Consider the following 21587-nt stretch of genomic DNA (forward strand, 5'->3'; position numbering starts at 1 on the left):
CTGACAGGGCCTGCAGATCTCCAATTAGATAGATCAGCCTATGGCACGGAGGGACACATCTCTTTTCCGACTCAGCCACTAAGTTTTATTTAGCTTATAATCTTAGAGAAAGATCCGATTAGAGGAGATCTGCTTCCATCCAGTCTCACACACACAAAGCGGTCCTTGAAGACAAAAGAACCTGAAGATATGTTTGTTTCACACGTATTTTTAGACCTTAGGTGTCTAACCGGTCGAACAAAGACTGTTCCCATAGCGTTTTGAATCACAACATCAAGATTAGCTTTTGATAGGGGACTTGAGTGTATTTCTGGACCAGTAAGAGATTGTGTTCAACTACACAGAAATAAAACAGACACTAAACTGACTCCTGAAGTTAACTTAAATGATCATGTTATTGTCTCATCTCATAATGAGATATATGTACGTGAGACAACTCAAGACAGCTACACTATAACTCTCTTTAAGATTTTTAGAAACTTGTATAAATATCTTTATTCTTCAAAACACAGAGGAGGATAATTGGAAGAATGTCAGTAAGCAAACAGATGTCATCATAGTATTTATATTCTCTACTATGGTAGTTGATTAATACTATTATTTTGAAGACTCTTCCAAGTATATTCCTTTGTTGCTCCGCTTTGCGTCGGGTGGTTCTTGGCTTCCACATCATGTATTAAAATCCTTTCATTCACTGCTAGTCCTGCATTAAGGATTACTTATAAGACCGTACAGACGAAGTGTTTTTTTGTGTAAGTGTGGTTTCAGTTGTCTCTATACTTTTTAGGAAATAAAGAACACATTTTTCATTGAATCATGAGTTGTTCTTAAAATCGTTCGTATGCATATTTCACGCAGAAATGTGTGCATATGCAAGCTGTGAACGAGACCCAATGACTTGATCCCTCCTGTGATCTACTGTAGATAAAAACATCTGAGCTATAAACACAGAACTAACTGAGAAAGCAAGATTCTGAAGACTCGAAACGGGACAGATATACATACAGTATATAAACATATCAGATATACTGTAATAATATATATATATATATATATGCCTCATATTTTCCTACTTTTCTTTTGCTTACATTTCATGCCCTATTTATTTAATCCTACCCAATTTCATGATGTGTTTAACTGTTTCATGTGAGATTTGGTCCGTAATCCTACATTAGATACATTTTTGTTTCAATTTGTGAATAATGATGAACATGCTGATGTGAATAACATATGTATTAAATAATATCTCTTTTATTCTCTTTAGTTATTATAACAGAGACTTTAGGACTGCAAGAGTTTTTGAGAAGTCATAAGATCAATATGAAGGAAGATTCAGAAAGTATTTTTGAGGGTGAGACGGAAAATGAAGCCGATTTGAAGGATATTTACACAGATCTGTTCATCACAGAGGGAGATATGAAAGAAGTCAACCGTGAACGTGAGATTCTGAATATTGATGATGCCTTCAGAAACACAACCAAGACATCACAGGACAAACACATCAAATGCAATGAGATATTTCAGTCACTGAAAACCAAGAAGAAGAAGATTATTCTGACCAAAGGCGTACCTGGAATTGGTAAAACAGTCTCTATAAAAGATGTGTTTACTCTTTCTGATGGGCATTTCACTGGAGTCTAGTCAGAGGCTTCTCGAAGGTCTGCTCACACGCACTGAAGACACCACAGACAGCATCACAGACACAACCCAATACATTAAACGATTACAGGACAAGAGGATCTCAGATGAAGCTTCAGTGAACCTGTTTTACTGTTTACTGGAGCTAAAGGATAAGTCATTATATGAAAGAATCCAGAAATACTTACATCCAGATGATTCAGAGTCAGTCATAAAGCTCTCAGATTCAATGAGTACACTGATGATCTATGTGCTGCTCATGTCAGAGAATGTGCTGGATGAGTTCAACATGAACAGATATGATATACGGGATAAGATGAGACTCGTTCCAGCTGTGAGATGTTGTAGACGAGCGCTGTGAGTACATTCAGTGTTTTTATAACCTCACAAAATAACAATATACTGTAACCCTCTGCTCGTGTTAGTGTTACCGATAACTAATCGAATTAGCTATAAATTGAAACTGGGATAAAATCTGAAAATTCTAGGTACGACTACGGAGCCTGAAGTAGTAAAAAGTCAGACAACAAATACCACAAAACAGGTAAGTTTTAGAAGTGTACACAAAATTAAAGACAGTTATATACAATCCCTGCCTACCTAAGCCGGCTTCCTGAGTGCACAAGCGCACAATAAAACCCAAATAAACAACGTCAAACAAAGAAAGAGTCGATGAAAGTTCTTGGTGTGTGTGTGTGTGTGTTTTTCTGGGATTATGTATGTTCTTTTCACTACCCGGGTAGGTATACGTGTGTTCATTTCTGTATTTCAAACGAAGGCACGAGATGATGATGGTTCCAAGGATGCCACGGCTGGCCACACCAGGCTGTTGGTCCGTTCTCTGACTTCTGCGGTTGGCTCGCCACTGACCGCCATTTCTGTCTCTCCTCCAAACTCTGCCCACAAAAGCTGACTGTTCTATCAGAAGGTGCACACATGGGCGGGATCCATTGAACTTACATTGACAAGTTATTTAGTACCGTTTGCTGGACAAACATGAAACAATTATACAACATTTAATACTTTAGAAAATGGCATTTAATTTAATTAGTGCCTTAATTTTCTCTAAAATGATTTAACAAGTTTTAATACTTTTCAAGACCCAGCGGACACCCTGGGTGAGCTTTGTGTATGTGAAAATAACAAATAAAAAAAAAATATATATATTATTTAGCTGATGTTCTTTGTCTTCATTTGTGTCTTCTCTCTTAACAACCAGGTAACATTTGAAGTGAAGCCATCATCACACACACATTCGAAACTTGAAACTGAACATTTTATTATGTTAATGGTAATTGATGTCATAAGTGTATATGTTGTAACATAAAACATTTTGTATGCATATTTACATTGGATATTTAGGAAAGTAACAAGCTACATCTGTATAGAGAAAATACAACTATGACATGAGTTACTGAACTATAAATATTACATCATATATTTAGTCTTTTCAAAGCATGACAAAAATATAACCTCCACATACTGTAGATAGAAAGCAACAGAAGGATTAATGAGGGATGTCAGGCACTTTATCAGGGATGAAGAATGATGAAGTCAAGCGGAAAACCACCGATACACAACGTCACCAGTGCAAGCAAAGCATCACAAACTCATCTCAGAACCTAGAAAAAGTCAAAAATGTACACGAAGAGAAAAGGAGAGAAAGAAAAGCACAGCAGCACGTGATAGTCAAACACAAGAAGAGATGTTGCATATGAGGCTTTACCATCACCGCCAAACAAACTAGATGAAATCCATACAAAACAACACGGAACCTGTAATCTGAGTGGAATGACATTTGAGAACGATATCACGTTTTATTTAACAGTCATACATAGCTAAATTATATTCTTCTGATGTAAATGAGTGATTGTTTCCAGCAGCGTCTGAACTGGACCTTCGTCTTTCGTCCGCCCGCCGTACAAAACTAGAGAGAATCTCTATGAACGTGTCAAACGTTGTCATCCACCGCTTTTCAATGTGAAAGAATATTCAAAGGTGATCTATGTACATAACACAATATACATCAGCAGCAGACAAACACATCTGTACCGTCCAATGAAACCACTGCTTGAATATAGTGTTAGATATGCGTGTTGTGTAGAGGTTCATGGGAATATTTGCATAGAAAGTAAAATCTGATGATCCCTGTCATAGCATTAGTTTGGCACAAACAAATTCACGTTTCAAATGACATGTGTGCCCGTTATTTCATTACACGTCAAAATAAGATTCAATTAGAAACAAAAAACAAACATATTAGGAAGGTTTATTTTAGACTGTCAAGAATCGTCTTGATGAAGATCAAGAGCCAGTTCATTAAGTGTAAGTGCTTCTTGAATTCATGACGTATATCCTTCAAGAAAATGATCAAATTCTTAAAGATAAAAGCATTAACATGAACCTGCACTGTAATGAAAGAGATCAATACATTTGCATTCCTGGAAAGATGTCAAACTGTATATACAGTACACAACCGCTGTCGCTTTATTACGGTTACTGGCCAGAACATTTAGTCACGTCAACACATGAAAATAAGCATTTTAATTCATGGAAAATAATATCTAGTGCTGTCTTTGTTCAAATATCTACAGTCGAAGGAAAAGGGCACATGGATCACTGCAACGTCACAAGAAAACAAAACTAAAATCCCTTTAAACATACACAACTTCATTGTTATGAATATTCTGATATAATCTCTGTACAAAAGATTTCGTCACACGCGTTGGCTTGAAAGTTCAAGCGATCTCTCCGTTCGCTGAAGGAGTCTCCTCCTGTTGAGCCCCCTGACACTGCAGAACCCGGCGGTCGGCCGCGTCAATCAAAGCTCCCGCGGCGAGGGTCGCCTCACCCGTCTCGGGTGAATGAAAAAACAAACCGTCGGCTCACCCGGGCTCACCCCGCGGCCTTGTGTTTGCCCCCGCAGCAGCGACACGCCTCTCCGCAGCGGTGGCAGGCGCGCAGCGGCGGGTAACAGCACATGCAGGGCGCCACGAGAGACAGTCCCAGCAGTGCCAGCCAGCGCACGCAGAACTGCTCCTCGCTGGTGTCGCAGGAGCACGGGTCCGAGAAATCTCCCTCCGAGTCGGACATGCAGTGGTACAGCATGCTCTCGGCACACAGCATGCAGCTCACCTTGTAGATGCACTGCTTGATGGGGTCGGGGGCGTCCTGACACTCGCCCCGCCGGTTGTCCTCGTGGTTGAACATCTCGCGGCAGTAAACGCAGCGGGAGCGCTCCCCGTCCTCACGACGCCGCCGGGACGCCTTCGACTTCGGCAGGGGGGACGGCTGCTGGGTCTTAACCGAGTCTTTGCCGTGAGACCCCGGGCCCTCAGGGTACAAGAACTCGCACTTCCTCCCATCCGGCTTGGAGAAGGTGGAGATGAAGTCCGGTTCGTCGCGCTCAACGTCTCGTTTCCAAAAGACGGGATGTCGGTAGTCCTCGTAGCCTCGGATGAGAACGTCTCTGCGGGGGTTGATGCGCACAATCTCCTCGTCGTCCATCTGAAAGCTGACGTGACGCGTGGTGTTGAAGGAAACCTGCCGGTGGGAAGAAAAAATCCAGTTTTCACTAATAGGATTTTACAATAAATCACAAAACCTGTATTAAAAACGAACATGTAATACGCTGGTTTGTTACTGTGATTCATCGAACCTTAACACAATCAATTCTCATCAATCCGTGTGATGATTCATGATGCAAGTCATAGTCAGTATGACTTCACATCACTGTATGTGGAGGGTGATGAAGTACCTGTGGTGGCAGAAAGTGATGGCTGAGATCATCATCAAAGGGCGGAGCTCGAACATAAGAACCACGGAAGGGCTCGGTGGACACGATTCCTCGAGGAGAGAACATCTCTCTCACTGGAGTCTCTTGCTTCACCTGTCACCACAACAACACATCAAAACACTCATTTAATAACGACATGAGCAGCGGAATTATATTATACATTATTAGTTTTGATACGCGCTTAAAATAAACCAGTTAAGAGAACGGGATTCAAATGTAAAATAATGTAAAAGATTTTGTTGAATCAAAAAGATTCTCAAACATGTAACAGAAAATATTTGGACCGGCCAACTTTTTATTCTCAAGAGAAACTCTAAAAAAAATTTTCTTTTTCCAGCAGGTGGAGCTATCAGCACATGAAATAAATGACAGAACGTTAACGGGTGTGAGAGGAGGATTTGTGTTAAACTTGTTTGTGAAAGGAGACGTCCGGCTGCGTCTGCACAGATCATGTGAAGCTTGTGATGTCACAGCGCGGGTCTCACACTACTGCTGAGGACTCATGAGACAGGACATGTGCGAGACATGAGTGAGATGACTCGTGAGTGAGATGCTTTCAGAATGCATGAGGTTCACGGACACACTGAGACATCACAATAATCAGAAAGAGGAAATATCAGGATTCAGTTCTACTAGTCACATGACTGAAACACACACACGGGATGACAGATCCTCCTGCAGGAACTCAAAGATGTTCTCTGTCTCTCCATCTTCATTCTGACAAGTGTGTATTCATACCTGATACAAGTGTGTGAATCAGACAGACAGAGCATTGTGAGTCACACGGACGCTTTCAGTCTGTCGCTGCAGCGGTCACGTCACATACATCAAGAGCTCAGGCGTGTCGCGCGAGACAGCTGAATTCCCATCATGCCCTGCAGCACAGCTGGAGACCGGAATCATTTCACAAAGACTCTGTACACAGGAAGTCAATCTCAGAACGGACCTCCGTCGATGCTGATGCCAACACAACCTGACGTGGTTCTTCTTCATTAACGACGCGTGGCCTTACTTCATGCCTCACGCTGGAGCTGCCTCTCCATCACCATGGCAACACATTCACTCCCGCTGCCTAGCAACAGGCGTGTGATTGGGTCTGCAGCAGCATTGATCGAGCATTAAAGCTCCAGTGGAAGAGACATTTTTAGCCCCGTTCGCATGTGAATGAATGAAATTCTGCCGTCACGTGAGCTGAAGGTGAAGTCACGCACACAAACACTCACCTGTGCTGATGATGGATCTTCAGGAACATCTGCATCACTGTACTGCTGACACCCTACATACACATGAAACAAACAAACATTCATATTTAATAACGACAATTTCACTGAATCACACAAGAACCAGGTGACGATCACATGATAACATCACTGAACTACTCGCAATTTCTCATGAAACTAAAGTGTGAAACTGAAGCTGATCTTCTCAAATCTACTTCAAAAGCACTCAAGGTGTTTTTCCAGTGAAAGAATTAAAGTGTGAAACACCTAAATAGGAACAAAGAAGTGTACTTGAAGCGAAAATAATACATCATTATATAAACGTGTATGTATGATGATATTTTCACTTGAAGAAAACTTGCAAATCACTACAAATCTAGTGTATTACTGTGAGAGTAGACTTCAAAGTGTACTTTCATCAACTGAACAAATGTGCTACAAGTACTAATCCAGTACACCGTCAGTGCACCTGTTAGTTCAATAAGTACAAATGAAAAATTGAGGTCTTAAAGTTTACGCTCGTCACTCTCGTAGAGATTATTTTTGCGTTAGTTTTTGTGCAGACAGACAGTGATCAGAGAGAAAACGTTGTGTTGTTGATGTTGCTCGGAGGGTTTCACATCACATCCAGCAGCTGCAGGCCGCACTCGCCGTGTGCACCATGTGCTCGGTTGTCATAGAAACGGGTCTGCACACCGAACGGACACAGTGCGGTTTGAAGCGATGCATGAGGAATACAGAAGACGCAGCAACGATTACACAACAGCCACTGGAAAATTCCACTCCAAACTCGGAATAACACCTCTGAAAATGTGCTGTACATCGATGACATCAAACGCAAGAGTCAACACAAGTCACACTTAAAATAATAAAAAAATAATACTCTGATGAGAAAATTCTCTCGTCATTTACTCGCCACAATGTTATCACAAATATTTATGACTTGATTTCTTCAGTTCAACACAAATAAATAACTCCTTAACAACATCTAGAAACAAGCACATAGATACCTAGCAACCAGTAAAACACCCTAGTAACCAGCCCAAACTGAAAAATCAATCTAGCAACATGCTAAACATTGTTAGCATCATTTTGCCACGCCTACTGAAAAAAAACACTAAAACAGATTAGACTGGTTGGCTGGTCTAAGCTGGTCTCCCAGTCTGATGCCGTTGGGGTTTTGGCCACTTTTTAGCAAGTCTAACCCCAAGTGCTAAAACAGCTGACACCCCAACTTTAACCAGCTAAACACCCACTTGATCAGCCTGGGAAAACATCTTCAACAGCTAAAAAAGTTGCCAAAAACCCTCTACAACCATCCTGCTTCACCAGTTTAACCAACTAAAACAAGTTCAGGCTGGTGTTCAGATGTTTTTTCTTCTGTAAAATGTTACCTGCTGTTTCTAGTTTAATATAAAAACGCTGTTGTTTTATCTCCTTGTATGGTGCTCAATAAAAAGCACAAAATCCATCATTCAAGTCATTCGAAAGATGAGATAAGAAACCATGTGTTTGAGATTAAAACATTCATATTTCATCTTAATTGGTATAAACGAAGAAATGCATAAGCACTAAATTCAAATATGAAAGCATTTCAAAATTGATCCTTGCACATCTCATGATGAGAAACGTCACCAATGAGATAAAAACCTTTTGCCTTGTGAAGCCATATTTGACGTGCCATTAGAAGACATTTGAGTTCTGTGCAAGAAAGAACAACAGCATTGTAACACAGACATCTCAGATATCACGATGAGAGGACTTTCACACCAGCCATTTCAAGAGAGTGTTCAACGTCATCCGTCTAAATTTGACCAATCTCACCTTCAGGTTATATCCGTAACACTGCTTATAGTGCAACAAGTATAAAACAAAAACGATCGGATTCTGGCAGTGACCGGAAGTGCTGTTAGTTCATGAGTTGTTTCTTATTGGGAAAAGGTTTAGCTAAAAGCCAGACTTGATACGACTGCATGTTTATATATAAGAGACTTGAGACAAAGACACCATACAGTGCCTCGATTTAAAGAAAGATCACTCCGGCGGTTATTCTCATTTCCTTCTCTGACCCATTACCACAGCTAAACTGAGAACACTTCTGCATTCATGCACGAACATCAGACATTCAATGAATCAACACTCTCATCACCTCGTGTGAAATATCTAAAGTGACTTGACTCTGATAGCACACATACATCTGGCGTCCATTTGATGTCTGCATTTACGTCCTATTTTTTTCATTATTTGCTCATCTGCAATTGCAATACGTCTATGAGACGTCTGCATGTCATCCTCATGTCACATGAGATGTTTATGATTTAAAAGGATGTAAAACTGCTCCAAGATGTTTATCAGATGTTATCCAGATCTTACAAACATACCTGTGCTATCTGGGGAGTGCTTATCCAACGGTTTTGGCTTCTGAAGCTACAATATGTTGGCCGCTGAGCCGTTGTCATCCTCACCTTGTTTAATGTCCTCCATGGCCCGTCGTATCCCTCTGTCGAAGGCTCTGGCATCCGCCGGGCTCTGGAAGGTCAAGCCAAACTTCTTGTCGTCTATCCTCCAGTGATGGAAGATGGGGTTGACTATATTATACTGCAAATCCATGCTTATGATGCACTCCAGAACAACCTGAACACACCATGAAGAGCTCTATTAGAAACTCGGCATCATTCACAATACAATACACCTCATTAACGTCTGAATGGAGAGGCAAAGTATTTCGGCTTTTAAAGACCTGTAACATGTGCACACTGAACTCTTTTATTTAAACAGGCTGCTGCGGCAGGACGTATAAAACACAATGATGTTTTTCCACTTCAACATGAACCATTCATGAATGTATAATATAGATGAGAGTGTGTGTGTGTGTGTGTTTGTTGTCTGTGTTTTACACACACCTGCATCTCTTGTCTACAGTAAGAGCAAGCATAACACGTCTCACAGTAATGTCACTTTCTCTCCGCTCACCGATGAGCTCATCGTGCGTCATACAGCGGGAATCTATTTAAAGCAGTCTGAAGGCGAGCCAAACGACTACTTCCTGCGAGCGTGTTTGGCGATGATGTCATCCATCGCCCATCAAAGACCCCCTCCCCCAGTGATGCGATCATTACCGATTTGTCTTTGAGTCTCTCTCCGTGGATGAGGAAGTGCGGCTCAGCATCCGGTCGGCTCACTCTGTGGACGGTGACGCAGCTGAGACCCCCGCTGGCCAGAGGAAGCCACCCGCCGCTGGAGTCGTCTCTGGTCATCACCACAGCTCTGACACGCGCGTAACTCTCACTGCACACGGGACAAACACAACAACAGAGTCAACACCACCTTCATTCTGAAAAAATGAACATTTTGTCTTCATTAATTCACCCTCGTGTCATGTCAAACCGGAGTTTCTTTCTTCTTCAGAACACGCTAAAAAGATATTTTGAAGAATGTTGATAATCAAACAAAACTGAACCCCACCGACTTTCAGAAAACCACTGAGACATCTCTCAAAATATCTTCTGTTGAGTTGAAACTGATTAAGCTAAAGATGCACACAGATACACACAAGCTTTGTACCAGCACGGTCTGATCTCCTACCACAGCTGCCCTACACACATCAGCTCCTATTCATAAGAGTTCTTTACATGTGGAAACTGAGAAACTCTTCATGAGAGCATCTATCACGAGTAGAGATTTAACCATTCACTCCACTCATGATACGATTCACGATACTAATCTCACAATATTATTTTTTCACAACAAATTAGAAATGAACATCTGCCCCTTTAATATTTCCCAAATGCTGCACGTTTCTTTGTAAAATAAAAATATATTTTATGTCGAATAATAAGCCTAAATTGCAATTTCAGAAATATCACCATACAAGGATTTCAGAAATATCACCATACAAGGATTTCAGAAATATCACCATATCCACATTTCAGTCATATCAGTCTGCAGTAAACCCACAGCCGATTCATTTATAATCTCATCTATCATATTATTATCGGTTTTAAACCGGCTCACGGTGAATCATTTCACCCGATCACGAGACCAGCCAACAACACTCAACTTATTCTCTGTTCCTGAAATACTGTGAGGAAGTGAGCAGATCGTGAGAAAAAAAGCACCAAACTCACTCCACCAAAACAACATGCACAAATAAAACTGTTCACCGTTGAGATGTTTCGTTCAGAGTCGAAGGCCTGTTTCGGAAAGGAGGTTTAGTGAAAACTGAGTATATTAACCCTGAAACGAGGGAAACTCTGGGTTTTCAGTTTCAGAATGTGAGGTATGTCAAACCTGAGAAAGTGAATAACACAAGCCGTTTCTAAAAGAGAAGTAACATATACTCAAGAGTCAGTAACCATAGTAACTTACTCTGTGAACCTAACCTGGTCGACCCAGAGTTTCTTTCTATATCCTCCCACTTTAAAGCACGAGTGGTCTATCTTATTTATATTTCCATTTAAGACTCATTGCCCACATACTAAAAACAAATGTCGTCTGCTTTTGCTGAGGAAGATGATGAGACTGCATGAATTCATAGGGACGGAGGGGAGGGAATCATTTCAGTAGAGGATTTTAGGACCAGAGTGGATTTCTTTATATAATTTAAATCACTATCATAAACATGATGGTTGTTTTTAATGGAGGACGAGAAATTACTGATAAGTGTAAATAAAGATAAGATTAAAATAAAGAATAAATTGACAGATTAAAAAGTAATTAACAATGAATGTAGAAGTGCATCCAGTCCTTCTCAAACCTGCTCTGAGCAGAACTCAAGCCAGCCATGCTTTAAAAAAGTGTTCTATATACAATCACTTGACTTCTGACACTCATCACTTGAGTAATACATGAGGAAATAAATTGATTATATAATTTATTTCTGTCTTTTTGCATTCTTTTAATGAATCGTTTATTTGTTTATTGCCATATTCATTTATTAATTCAATTATACTATGTCACTTTCAAACCTTCCTTTTTCTATACAACACCGGGGATGTATAGACCACATTAGTAAATCCGCTGTGTGCAAAGCTGTGATGAAAGTGTGTCTCGCTCTCAAACTCTTTCTGCAGCTATGTTGCTTTTTTGGTGTCGTTGCCATGGTGAATCGCAATACCGGCGCTCCATTGATCATAGACGTGGTGCACGCACTTAACTCAGAGTCAGCCTCCTCGGAGATGACTGAACTAGCTCAGTTCAGCTGTTACCTAACCAAAAGTTCAGAGTTTCTCAACTCAGAGTTCAAGCTATAACTCAGACTTGGTTGAAGCTTCTATTGAAACAGGGTCCTGAGGCCTATTGCACAAAGCCGGTTTATACCCAGGTTAGTTCGCATTGAGTTTTTGGGTTTAAGAAGGTGGATTGGTTTCGTCGCCATGGTGACTTTCGCTACATGGCTAACCTGCTCCGAAGCAGGTTATATTCTGGGTTAAAGATCGCAAACCAAAACTGGACAAATCAGCTCTGAGCAAAGACATGTATATGATGCACTGAAGCCACTCCCCTTGTATCTCACTCCAAATTCCAGCTAAAAAAAGTTTTAAGTGATAAGACGTAAGAGTGAATATTTTTGCCCGAATTGTTTTTATTTATATTTGATTGGTTGTATAACTCATAATTACTAAATGAGTTGATAAATATTAATCAATGAATAATCAAGTGAATACTAAAAGCTTTTAAAGTAATGAATATACCGCTTCCTTTAAAGGATGATAGCTATGGAGGACACAAAAACGCAGCTTTACGAAACGAGACACAGCTAGCGGTGGACTTGAAATATGTTAAATATAAAGGTTTTTTTTAAAACTAGAAACAGGAACATACATTGTTAAACACCCAAAAAACACAATCAAAGCTTTAAAAACAGGAGAAAAAAACGGGGGCCTTTAACTATCTGCAACTTCTGTAGCTACACAAAAAATTTAAAGGGACAGTTCACTCAAAAATGGAAACCTCTTTTGTAATTCGAACCCGAAATGCATTATGATCCTTTTTGAAAGACCGGTTGAATTTTAATCTGGCAGTATTTGAATAAAATATCTATTGACCATGTGTTTACTTTCATTACTGACAAACATGAAAAGACAAAGATGGTTTTAGCAATTGTTATGTACTTCGCACTCCAAACGTTTTAAAATGCACATGCCTACTGATATTATGTAGACTAATAAAGTATTTTTTTTTTGTTTGGGACAAATTCTGTTTTTGGAGCTCTGTATTTCAAAAATCCTGCGTACGGCCCTGCTGGTTCTGACTTTGGTTATTCATTCAGACATTAATTAATCAGATACATTAAATTGATTTAAAAGAATAACACTTGACAGCAAATATGTCAATTCCGAACACTGAGGTCATAAGCAGCTTGAAGAGGAAAAAATGAACCAGTAGGCTATCAGTGTTTATTAATGCATATTGTTTTTCTATTTAGTTATTTTATTTATTCGGTTTCAGTATATGTATTTCTATATTGTTTTTTAAATGCTTTGTTTATTGAAACGAAACTGCACACATTTCCATTAACAGTAAAGTTTGACATTATAAACGTCAGATCAAGAGCAGATTAGCTTGTTCAGGTGTGTTTTATCAGAGCTGCGGTTTAACCCGGAAAATGTATCTCGAGGGCCAGCGTGGAGAACCACTGCTATAATCTTTCTGTTGTTTAAACTTGGCGAAGTGATATGGAACTAATGCAGTCAGCAGACCTGGAACACATTCATAGGTGTGAGTTTAACTGAACGTTAATACGCTGCAACAACGAATCGATTTAATCGATAAAAATCGATTACTAAAATTGTAGGCAACGAATTTCACAATCGATTCGTTGTGTCGCGCGACACGGAGACGTTTGATTATAAAAATAAAACTTTATTTGAGCGCGGAGCGGAGTGAACACACTCGGTCTCTCTCGCGCACTGATGCTAGCAGAGTTTGGCGCGTCATAGACAGGGCGGAGCAAAAATTAAAAAAAACAAGCGGAGGAAAGATACATGGTGGCGGCAGAGAAATCCGCACGACGCAAGTCATCCAATGTGCGGGAGCATTTCACACTAAATAAACAGAAAAAGTGTGTTAACTGCAAAATATGCAAAAGCGACATGGCACGGGAGCACCACGGCAATGATCCAGCACCTGAAACGCAAACTTGTTGGAGTCTTTGATGAGGAGGAAGGGAGTTCAACAGCAGGTTAAGTCATTACAGAATCCTTCTTTTGTTCCGTTTTGAAGTGAAGAACGTAATGTCCCTGGTGCTTATGTTTACTCGTTATCCAGCATGACAAGCATGACAAGTTAGCATTAGCACGTTAATAACAGAAGTAAAGCAGGGCTGGTATAGTTACTTTGCACTTTGCATTGCAAGAATAAAGACACGTTTTTATTCACTCGCCTTTTTTGAACCATTCATTTATCAATCTGTTGTCATGTATAGCTACACTGCAAAAAAAGCTTTTCTTACTTAGTAATTTATTTCTCGTTTCCAGTCCAAGCCTCTACAAAAAAATTCAAGATTACTAGACAAGAAAAATGGCATGAGAAAATTAATTCATGCTTAAAACTTCTGTTTGAAATTATATCTCATTAAGATTATTTTTCGTACCCCATTGGCAGATAATTTTGCTTGTTTTAAGCAAACAATCACTTAATTTTGAGGTGTTTTTTTCAGAAAACAAGACATCATTTCTTATGCTTTTTCATGTGTCTAGTAAATGTGTCTTGATTTAAGATTTTTTTGATATTTGAACTGACAACAGGACAAAAAACTAAGTTAGAAAAGCAATTGTTGCAGTGTATATTCTGTGCTTTGTCCCATATAGGTTATTATTGACAAATATATTTGTGTGTGTTGTACTTTTTAATTTAATTTTAAAGTTCTTTTATAGCACTCGGTCATCTTAAGCTTTGTTAAAATGTGGTGTATAAATGAAGCTTGCACTTAATACAATGATGGTAGTAATTGAATGAATAAGCTTCAAGTGAATTTGAGAGAGAGTGTGTGTGTGTGTGTGTGTGTGTCAGTGTGAGAGATTGTGAGTGTGTGCGTCTGCAAAAGTGTGTGCGTCTGCGAGTGTGTGCATCTGCGAGTGTCTGTCTGCAGTTTAGTGTAGAGAACAAGTTCTTACATTCAAAAACAAATCCTGTCAAATTTTCTGATTTGTATTGTTCGTTATTTTTTATAAATTATTTATTGTTCTGGCAGCTCAGGTGGCACTTTATTTAAAACATACATGTGTATGTTTTTTGTGTTAGTCCATTTTTATTATAACAGCTCAGGGATGTTCAAGGAGCAACATGTTTGTGCAGTTTCTAAAGATTTAAGTTCTGTTTTTGAATAAAGGGTTGGAAATGAATGCTTTTCTTGGTTTTGTTTTTATCCGATTCATCGATTAATCGAAAAAATAATTTATAGATTAATCGATTATTAAAATAATCGTTAGTTGCAGCCCTAAAGAACGTTTGTCAGCCAATCAGATTGATGCATTCAACTGCCCTGTGGTATAATACACAGTAATTCTTTAGAATAGAAGTTTGATTTGTTTCATAAAGTACAAGGGGATTTTATAATGACTAAATGTTTTAATAAAATACTATTTTCCCTATATATTTCCCCATTGAGGATATATTTTAAAAAGTCGAAACAATTCGTCTAATTCTCGTGAACGCAGGCTCGTGTCTCATCTCATGGGATAAGTGTCTCGTCACACCCAAGATAAGTCATTGATGCGCATGTTCTACAGATATCTTATATTGAGCCGTTTTCCATTTCACTGCTATGCTGATTTTATTCTCTAAATGTGAAAAACAACAATTCTATTGAGAGGATTGTAAATCAGGGAAATAAAAGAACTGTGAGGAAGCAGAGGACTATGGCCCAGTTACATTATAGACAGGTTTTGGGTAGACCTCAGAGCTTATTATCAGATGATTTCCATCCATTGTATCACATGTTTCACCTTCTCCCTTCTGGCATTCGTTATAGAACTCGTATCAGCAAAACAAACTGGTTTAGACATTCATTTATGCCCTCAGCTGTAAAGTTTTTAAATTTAGGGTAAAATATATATATTTTTCTTGTTTGTTTTGTGTTGTTTGTGGTTGTATTGTCTTAAGTGATTTACTTGTATGCTGCAACCAAATTGCATTCGGGAAATTAATAAAGAGGAACTGAACTGAAGTCCTATCCAGCGATGAAGTGTTTTGTGTTAATTTCCATCCTTACACCAAACTCACAATATTCGCTGTTCGAATCCATCAAATAAGTCCCTCAAAACACCCCAGAACCTAAGTGTGTTTAGGTAATTTAGCAAGAGTGGTTACTTGTAAGGTTAAGTCTAAATAATCAATAGTATTTACAGTTGATTTATTTGACAAAATGTATAGCAAATTACCTATAAAATAATTTGGCCTAGTTTAGACAGCAGAGAGGTGAAACAAGTACAAAAGTTGGTGTTAGCTAGCTGCTAATAAAATAAAATAACATAACAGTGAAAATAAGAACTGTTATTTAAAGAGTAGGTAGCATGAGATCATGAAAATGACGTTTCATGCAGTCTGTTATGTTGCCGTGTTTGAAAGTAAGCTGTCTGCCAAGTTGTAAGTCCGAAGGTGAATAAATAAAGTTATTTTGCTTGTAAAAATGGGAGTCGACTCTGAATCAAATAAACGAGACGTGGAATAGTTCACCTGCGTATCTACGTCACTACACATAGTCCCCGCCTACGTTTTGCTGAGACTGACGTGAAAATGTATTTCTCCTCCCCCAAACACTGTCGCTCGTACGTGATGTGTGTGTATCATGTCTGAAACCTGTTTTCTACGGTGTGACACTAAGTTCGTCTTATTTCAACTACCAAATGAAGGACGTCTGAGGGAAAAATGGTTACAATTCATTTTTCAAACGATACCAAATGAGTATAACCCCAGGGTTTAAATGTGCGCGCGTCATTTCACCGAAGATTGCTTTAATAATCTTAGCGCGTTCACTGCAGGGTATGTGATACGACGATCCTTGAAAGCGGAGCAATACCAACTCTATTTGGACCTGTTAGCTCCACCGAATCACAACCTGTTAGTGTGAATTTTCATTTGTGTCTTAACTTCAAGAAATATTTTTGTACCTTATGTCTGTGTTTAACTAATGCATATAACGCTTACATTAGCATGTACCGTTATTTCTGGGGTGTTTACCAGTTTGTTTATCATGCTATTAACTTTGCATTATGAAACATTTCCCGCACGTGCACCTATAGATATATTTGAGTGACACTACAATAATTTTTCATAACGTCGACTTTCTGAAATGCTCTATGTACCTTGATAACGCACAGTTAAGACGAAATAATAGTATTACTAAAGTATTAACAGTTTTTTAAGAAAAAAATATATTTTATTTCATTGATGAGCAAAAGCACAACATGCATGTTGTCACACTGGGAGTTTTTATGACAAGAGTTGTCACTTGCCACTGACAAACATCTGCTCCAGTCGTGGTGGAGTTTGTTGTGGATTAGCGTCTTCTTCCTCGTCAGACTCGGGCTCAAATTGGTTCGGTAAAATCGCCGCCATCTCTAGCTACACATATAATATACATGACATCCAACCACATGTATTGTACTCCTCTAATGATGGTATTGGGGTTCCATTTGCGACATTGATGAACACGTTTGACCAATCACAACAGACTACAGCATCTGACCAATCACATGACACAAGGTTAGCAGGTAGGAGGGGCCAAGATGGATGAATTGCGGAGCGAATCATTTGAGAGTCAGTCAAGAAGTAAGGTACGAATAACTGCCTATTATTACGACATTATAGTGTTTAAACACATCGTATGTACATAAACTTGTTGTTGGACACTCCATAAACCAAAGTAGGGCCTAAAAAAACCATATGCTTCCTACTTCAATGTAAGGACGGGAAATGATGTCTTATGATGCTGATATGATTATATATCAATATAGTCATCAAGTCTGGCAAACGAAAATCAATGAAGGCCAGAGGGAAAATGACAGATTTTCTTCAAAGAGGGAAAGGATGACGTGAGAGTGACAGGTAATATCTGTGTCACATAACATCACACCCATTATATAACTTGGTTGTAAAAAGGTTGTTAAACTAAATAATATTTAACAACAAAATAAAATGACAAATCAACTGTTTCTTTGCATTGATTTTTTTAGTATTGTACTTGCCGTTCAGAAGTACATTTAACTGTGGACGGCTTTGTTCGTCTTCCACCCCGAAGACCAACTCTGACCCAGGCGAAACCCTGTATAGGCATCCAATAATAATCCTTTCTCTGTATATATTTGAGTTTAAAAGCAAGAAAGGTTCTATAGGGTGCAAGGCTTCTTTATAAATCTCATTATCATTGTAAAGCTGTATGACACATACAGTACAGTACCGGTACAGTACTTCTTCACTGTTAAATCAGCTGCGCTATATTTAGTAAGTGTGGGTGCTGTTACTGTATGAGTACATACATGACTGATACATGACTGATTTCAACTGCTTCCATGTCAAAGGTTTCTATCAGACAAGATGTCAGTTTTATCAGCATCCTTCCTTCAAACCTCTTAGTTACTTCAATTATGGAAGGCCGAAAAACACTGAAGTATTTTTCTCTGCCGACTGTGACATCACACGAATCTGTGTGCGCGTGTATAAGTGCATGCGAGTGCGAGAACGTGTGTGTATGGGTGTGAATGGGCACGCGAGGTTCTTTATGAATGGAGGCGGGGTCACGTGATCGGCGCAGTTTTGTGTCTCTCTCGCGCTGTCAAAAAAAGCGCTGCCTTGTAGTCGAATGTTGACACGCATATACGTCAGCTTCGACATGTCGGTCCATCTATAACAAACGCGTCCGTCACATCTCCTCTTTCTGTCGTTTTTATGAATGGGGTCGATGACGATTGAGAAAAATATGGCGACAACCCTGCGTGCGCGGCGAGCACGCGCCGCACTTCCAGTACGCGCTTAAACACACACGCACACACACGCAGACAGCTCAGTAAGGTTTAAAGGCACAAACTAGCTAACATTAGTGTGAGTGTTAAATGTGTTCACAACACACTCCCACATCTCATCACATCTGGATGAAATACACAACTCATCACCGATAACTACACATTATTATAGTGACAAACTGCAAACACATTCAGCTGTAGATATACTGTATATAACATCAGATGTGCGATCAGACATCTTGTGTAAAGACCCAATCCTCAATATCAACTGCAGATAGACGGGTAAAGATGATCAGACGTATACACCTGCATATAGATGGCTTATGTATGAGACACCAGATAGCATATTTGAGGTTATATGTGACTAATATATGTATACATGATCAGACAGTCAACTGCAGATGTCTATGTATGATCAGAGTGACATCAGATATTTAATCAAACATATAGTTGCAGATAGACATGTCATTTAAGATAAGACATCAGATGATCAGGCATATTCAACTGCAGATAGACAAGCTATGTATAGGGTAGCAGACATAGTATCAGACATAGATAGGTCATATATGATCAGACATATGATCAAACATCCAACTGCAGATATGCAGTTATATGATATGATTAGACACATTTAAGCGCAGACAGGCAGACCATATATGATAAGATCAAATATATGATGATTTCACATCCAACTGCATAAAGACAGGTTATGTATGGTCAGGCATCAGATATAAGATCAGACTGAACAACAGATATTAGAGGTTATGTATGATATCAGACATATTCAACTGCATATTGATAGACAGGCCATATATGATCAGACGTAAAGGAGCAGATGTTTTACATATTTAGCTTCATGTCCTTCGGTAAAAACTGATATTTTCAGACATAAGAATCAGACATTCGTTGTGTGTGCGCGTGTGTAACATGTTTGTGTTGTATGTTTTCGTGTGTACACTCACTCGCTGTTTTGATTTGATTCGTCGCTCATTTTCTTCTCACGGGGATCCAAGTTCTGGAAAGAACATCGAGTTCGCACTCACGACGGGGAAATAAATCACAAATATCTCCATTTTCAATGTAAAATCGCCCGTTATTGATGGAAACCGATCCGATGTACAGTCGAGCATGCTTCGCGAGACACCAAAACACTAAACGGTGTATGAAACCAGTGAAACCAGTACTTCAGACGATCTGCCCAGTAAATCACATCCAGAGGAGAAATCATCAGCGTATTCTTCATCCTGATCCGACTACAACACCCAAATCCCAGGACAAGCGAGTTTGGAAAATCCACATGAGCCGATCAAGCGACTCTCTTCGCAGACTTCATACGGCGATCAAATCAAACCCTCCCGAGCTCACGATGCGCCAGCGAAGGCTGGAGACGAATAAATTCTTTGATTTACTCAACTTTATCACAGGAACGTGCCATGAAATGTCAATACTTTTAATGGGAAGTTGGTGGGCTCTGCTTTACGCGAACTCCATTTTCAGCGCTGGCGAATCACGTCGGAAAACTGGGCGGAAGAGCGGATGACCTGCGCGCTCCCGAGAAATCCCTCCGCCAGAGCACAGACTGTCATTTCAGACTCATCGTGGTACACTCGGTCATATCAGACTCTTAAAGTAAGACATTGTCATTCCAGACTCTTTTAATCATACAAGCTGTCATTTCAGACTCTCATGATCAGACACTCTGTCGTATCAGACTCTTATAATCATACACACTGTCATATCAGACTCTCTCCATCAGACACACTGTCATATCAGACTCTTAAATCATACACGCTATCATATCAGACTCTTGTAATCATACAAGCTGTCATATCAGACTCTCTCCATCAGACACACTGTCATATCAGACTCTTAAATCATACACGCTATCATATCAGACTCTTGTAATCATACAAGCTGTCATATCAGACTCTCTCCATCAGACACACTGTCATATCAGACTCTTATAATCATACACACTGTCATATCAGTCTCTTATAATCATACAAGCTGTCATATCAGACTCTTATAATCATACAAGCTGTCATATCAGACTCTCTCCATCAGACACACTGTCATATCGGATTCTTATAATCATACAAGCTGTCATATCAGACTCTCTCCATCAGACGAACTGTCATATCGGACTCTTAAAATCATACACACTGTCATATCAGACTCTCTCCATCGGACACACTGTCATATCAGACTCTTATAATCATACACACTGTCATATCGGTCTCTCTCTATCAGACACTCTCATATCAGACTCTATATAATCAGACACCCTGTCGTATCAGACTCTTATATTCATACAAGCTGTCATATCAGACTCTCTCCATCAGACACACTGTCTCCATCATACACGCTGTCATATCAGTCTCTTATAATCATACAAGCTGTCATATCGGACTCTCTCCATCAGACACACTGTCATATCAGACTCTTAAAATCATACACACTGTCATATCAGACTCTTATAATCATACACACTGTCATATCAGACTCTTTAAATGAGACGCTGTCATTCCAGACTCTTATAATCATACACACTGTCATATCAGACTCTTATAATCAGACACCCTGTCGTATCAGACTCTTATATTCATACAAGCTGTCATATCAGACTCTCTCCATCAGACACACTGTCATATCAGACTCTTAAAATCATACACACTGTCATATCAGACTATCTCCATCAGACACACTGTCTCCATCATACACGCTGTCATATCAGTCTCTTATAATCATACAAGCTGTCATATCAGACTCTCTCCATCAGACACACTGTCATATCGGATTCTTATAATCATACAAGCTGTCATATCAGACTCTCTCTATCAGACACTCTCATATCAGACTCTATATAATCAGACACCCTGTCGTATCAGACTCTTATATTCATACAAGCTGTCATATCAGACTCTCTCCATCAGACACACTGTCTCCATCATACACGCTGTCATATCAGTC

At 39.4% G+C, this 21587-nt stretch overlaps 1 protein-coding gene across 1 annotated transcript; it reads right to left on the minus strand.

Annotated features, from left to right (window-relative positions):
- Positions 1–3891: 3891 nt before the first annotated feature.
- spred1 (sprouty related EVH1 domain containing 1) lies at positions 3892–20147 on the minus strand. Its single transcript, XM_056768011.1, has 6 exons — positions 19580–20147; positions 9774–9942; positions 9120–9288; positions 6658–6710; positions 5396–5527; positions 3892–5181 (listed from the first exon to the last, which is right to left on the minus strand). The coding sequence occupies exons 1-6, from the start codon at positions 19606–19608 to the stop codon at positions 4534–4536; spliced, it is 1200 nt and encodes a 399-aa protein (XP_056623989.1). The 5' UTR covers positions 19609–20147; the 3' UTR covers positions 3892–4533.
- Between the last annotated feature and the right edge of the window lie 1440 nt (positions 20148–21587).

This window comes from Triplophysa dalaica, chromosome 15 (genome assembly GCF_015846415.1).
Source record: "Triplophysa dalaica isolate WHDGS20190420 chromosome 15, ASM1584641v1, whole genome shotgun sequence".
NCBI lineage: Eukaryota > Metazoa > Chordata > Actinopteri > Cypriniformes > Nemacheilidae > Triplophysa > Triplophysa dalaica.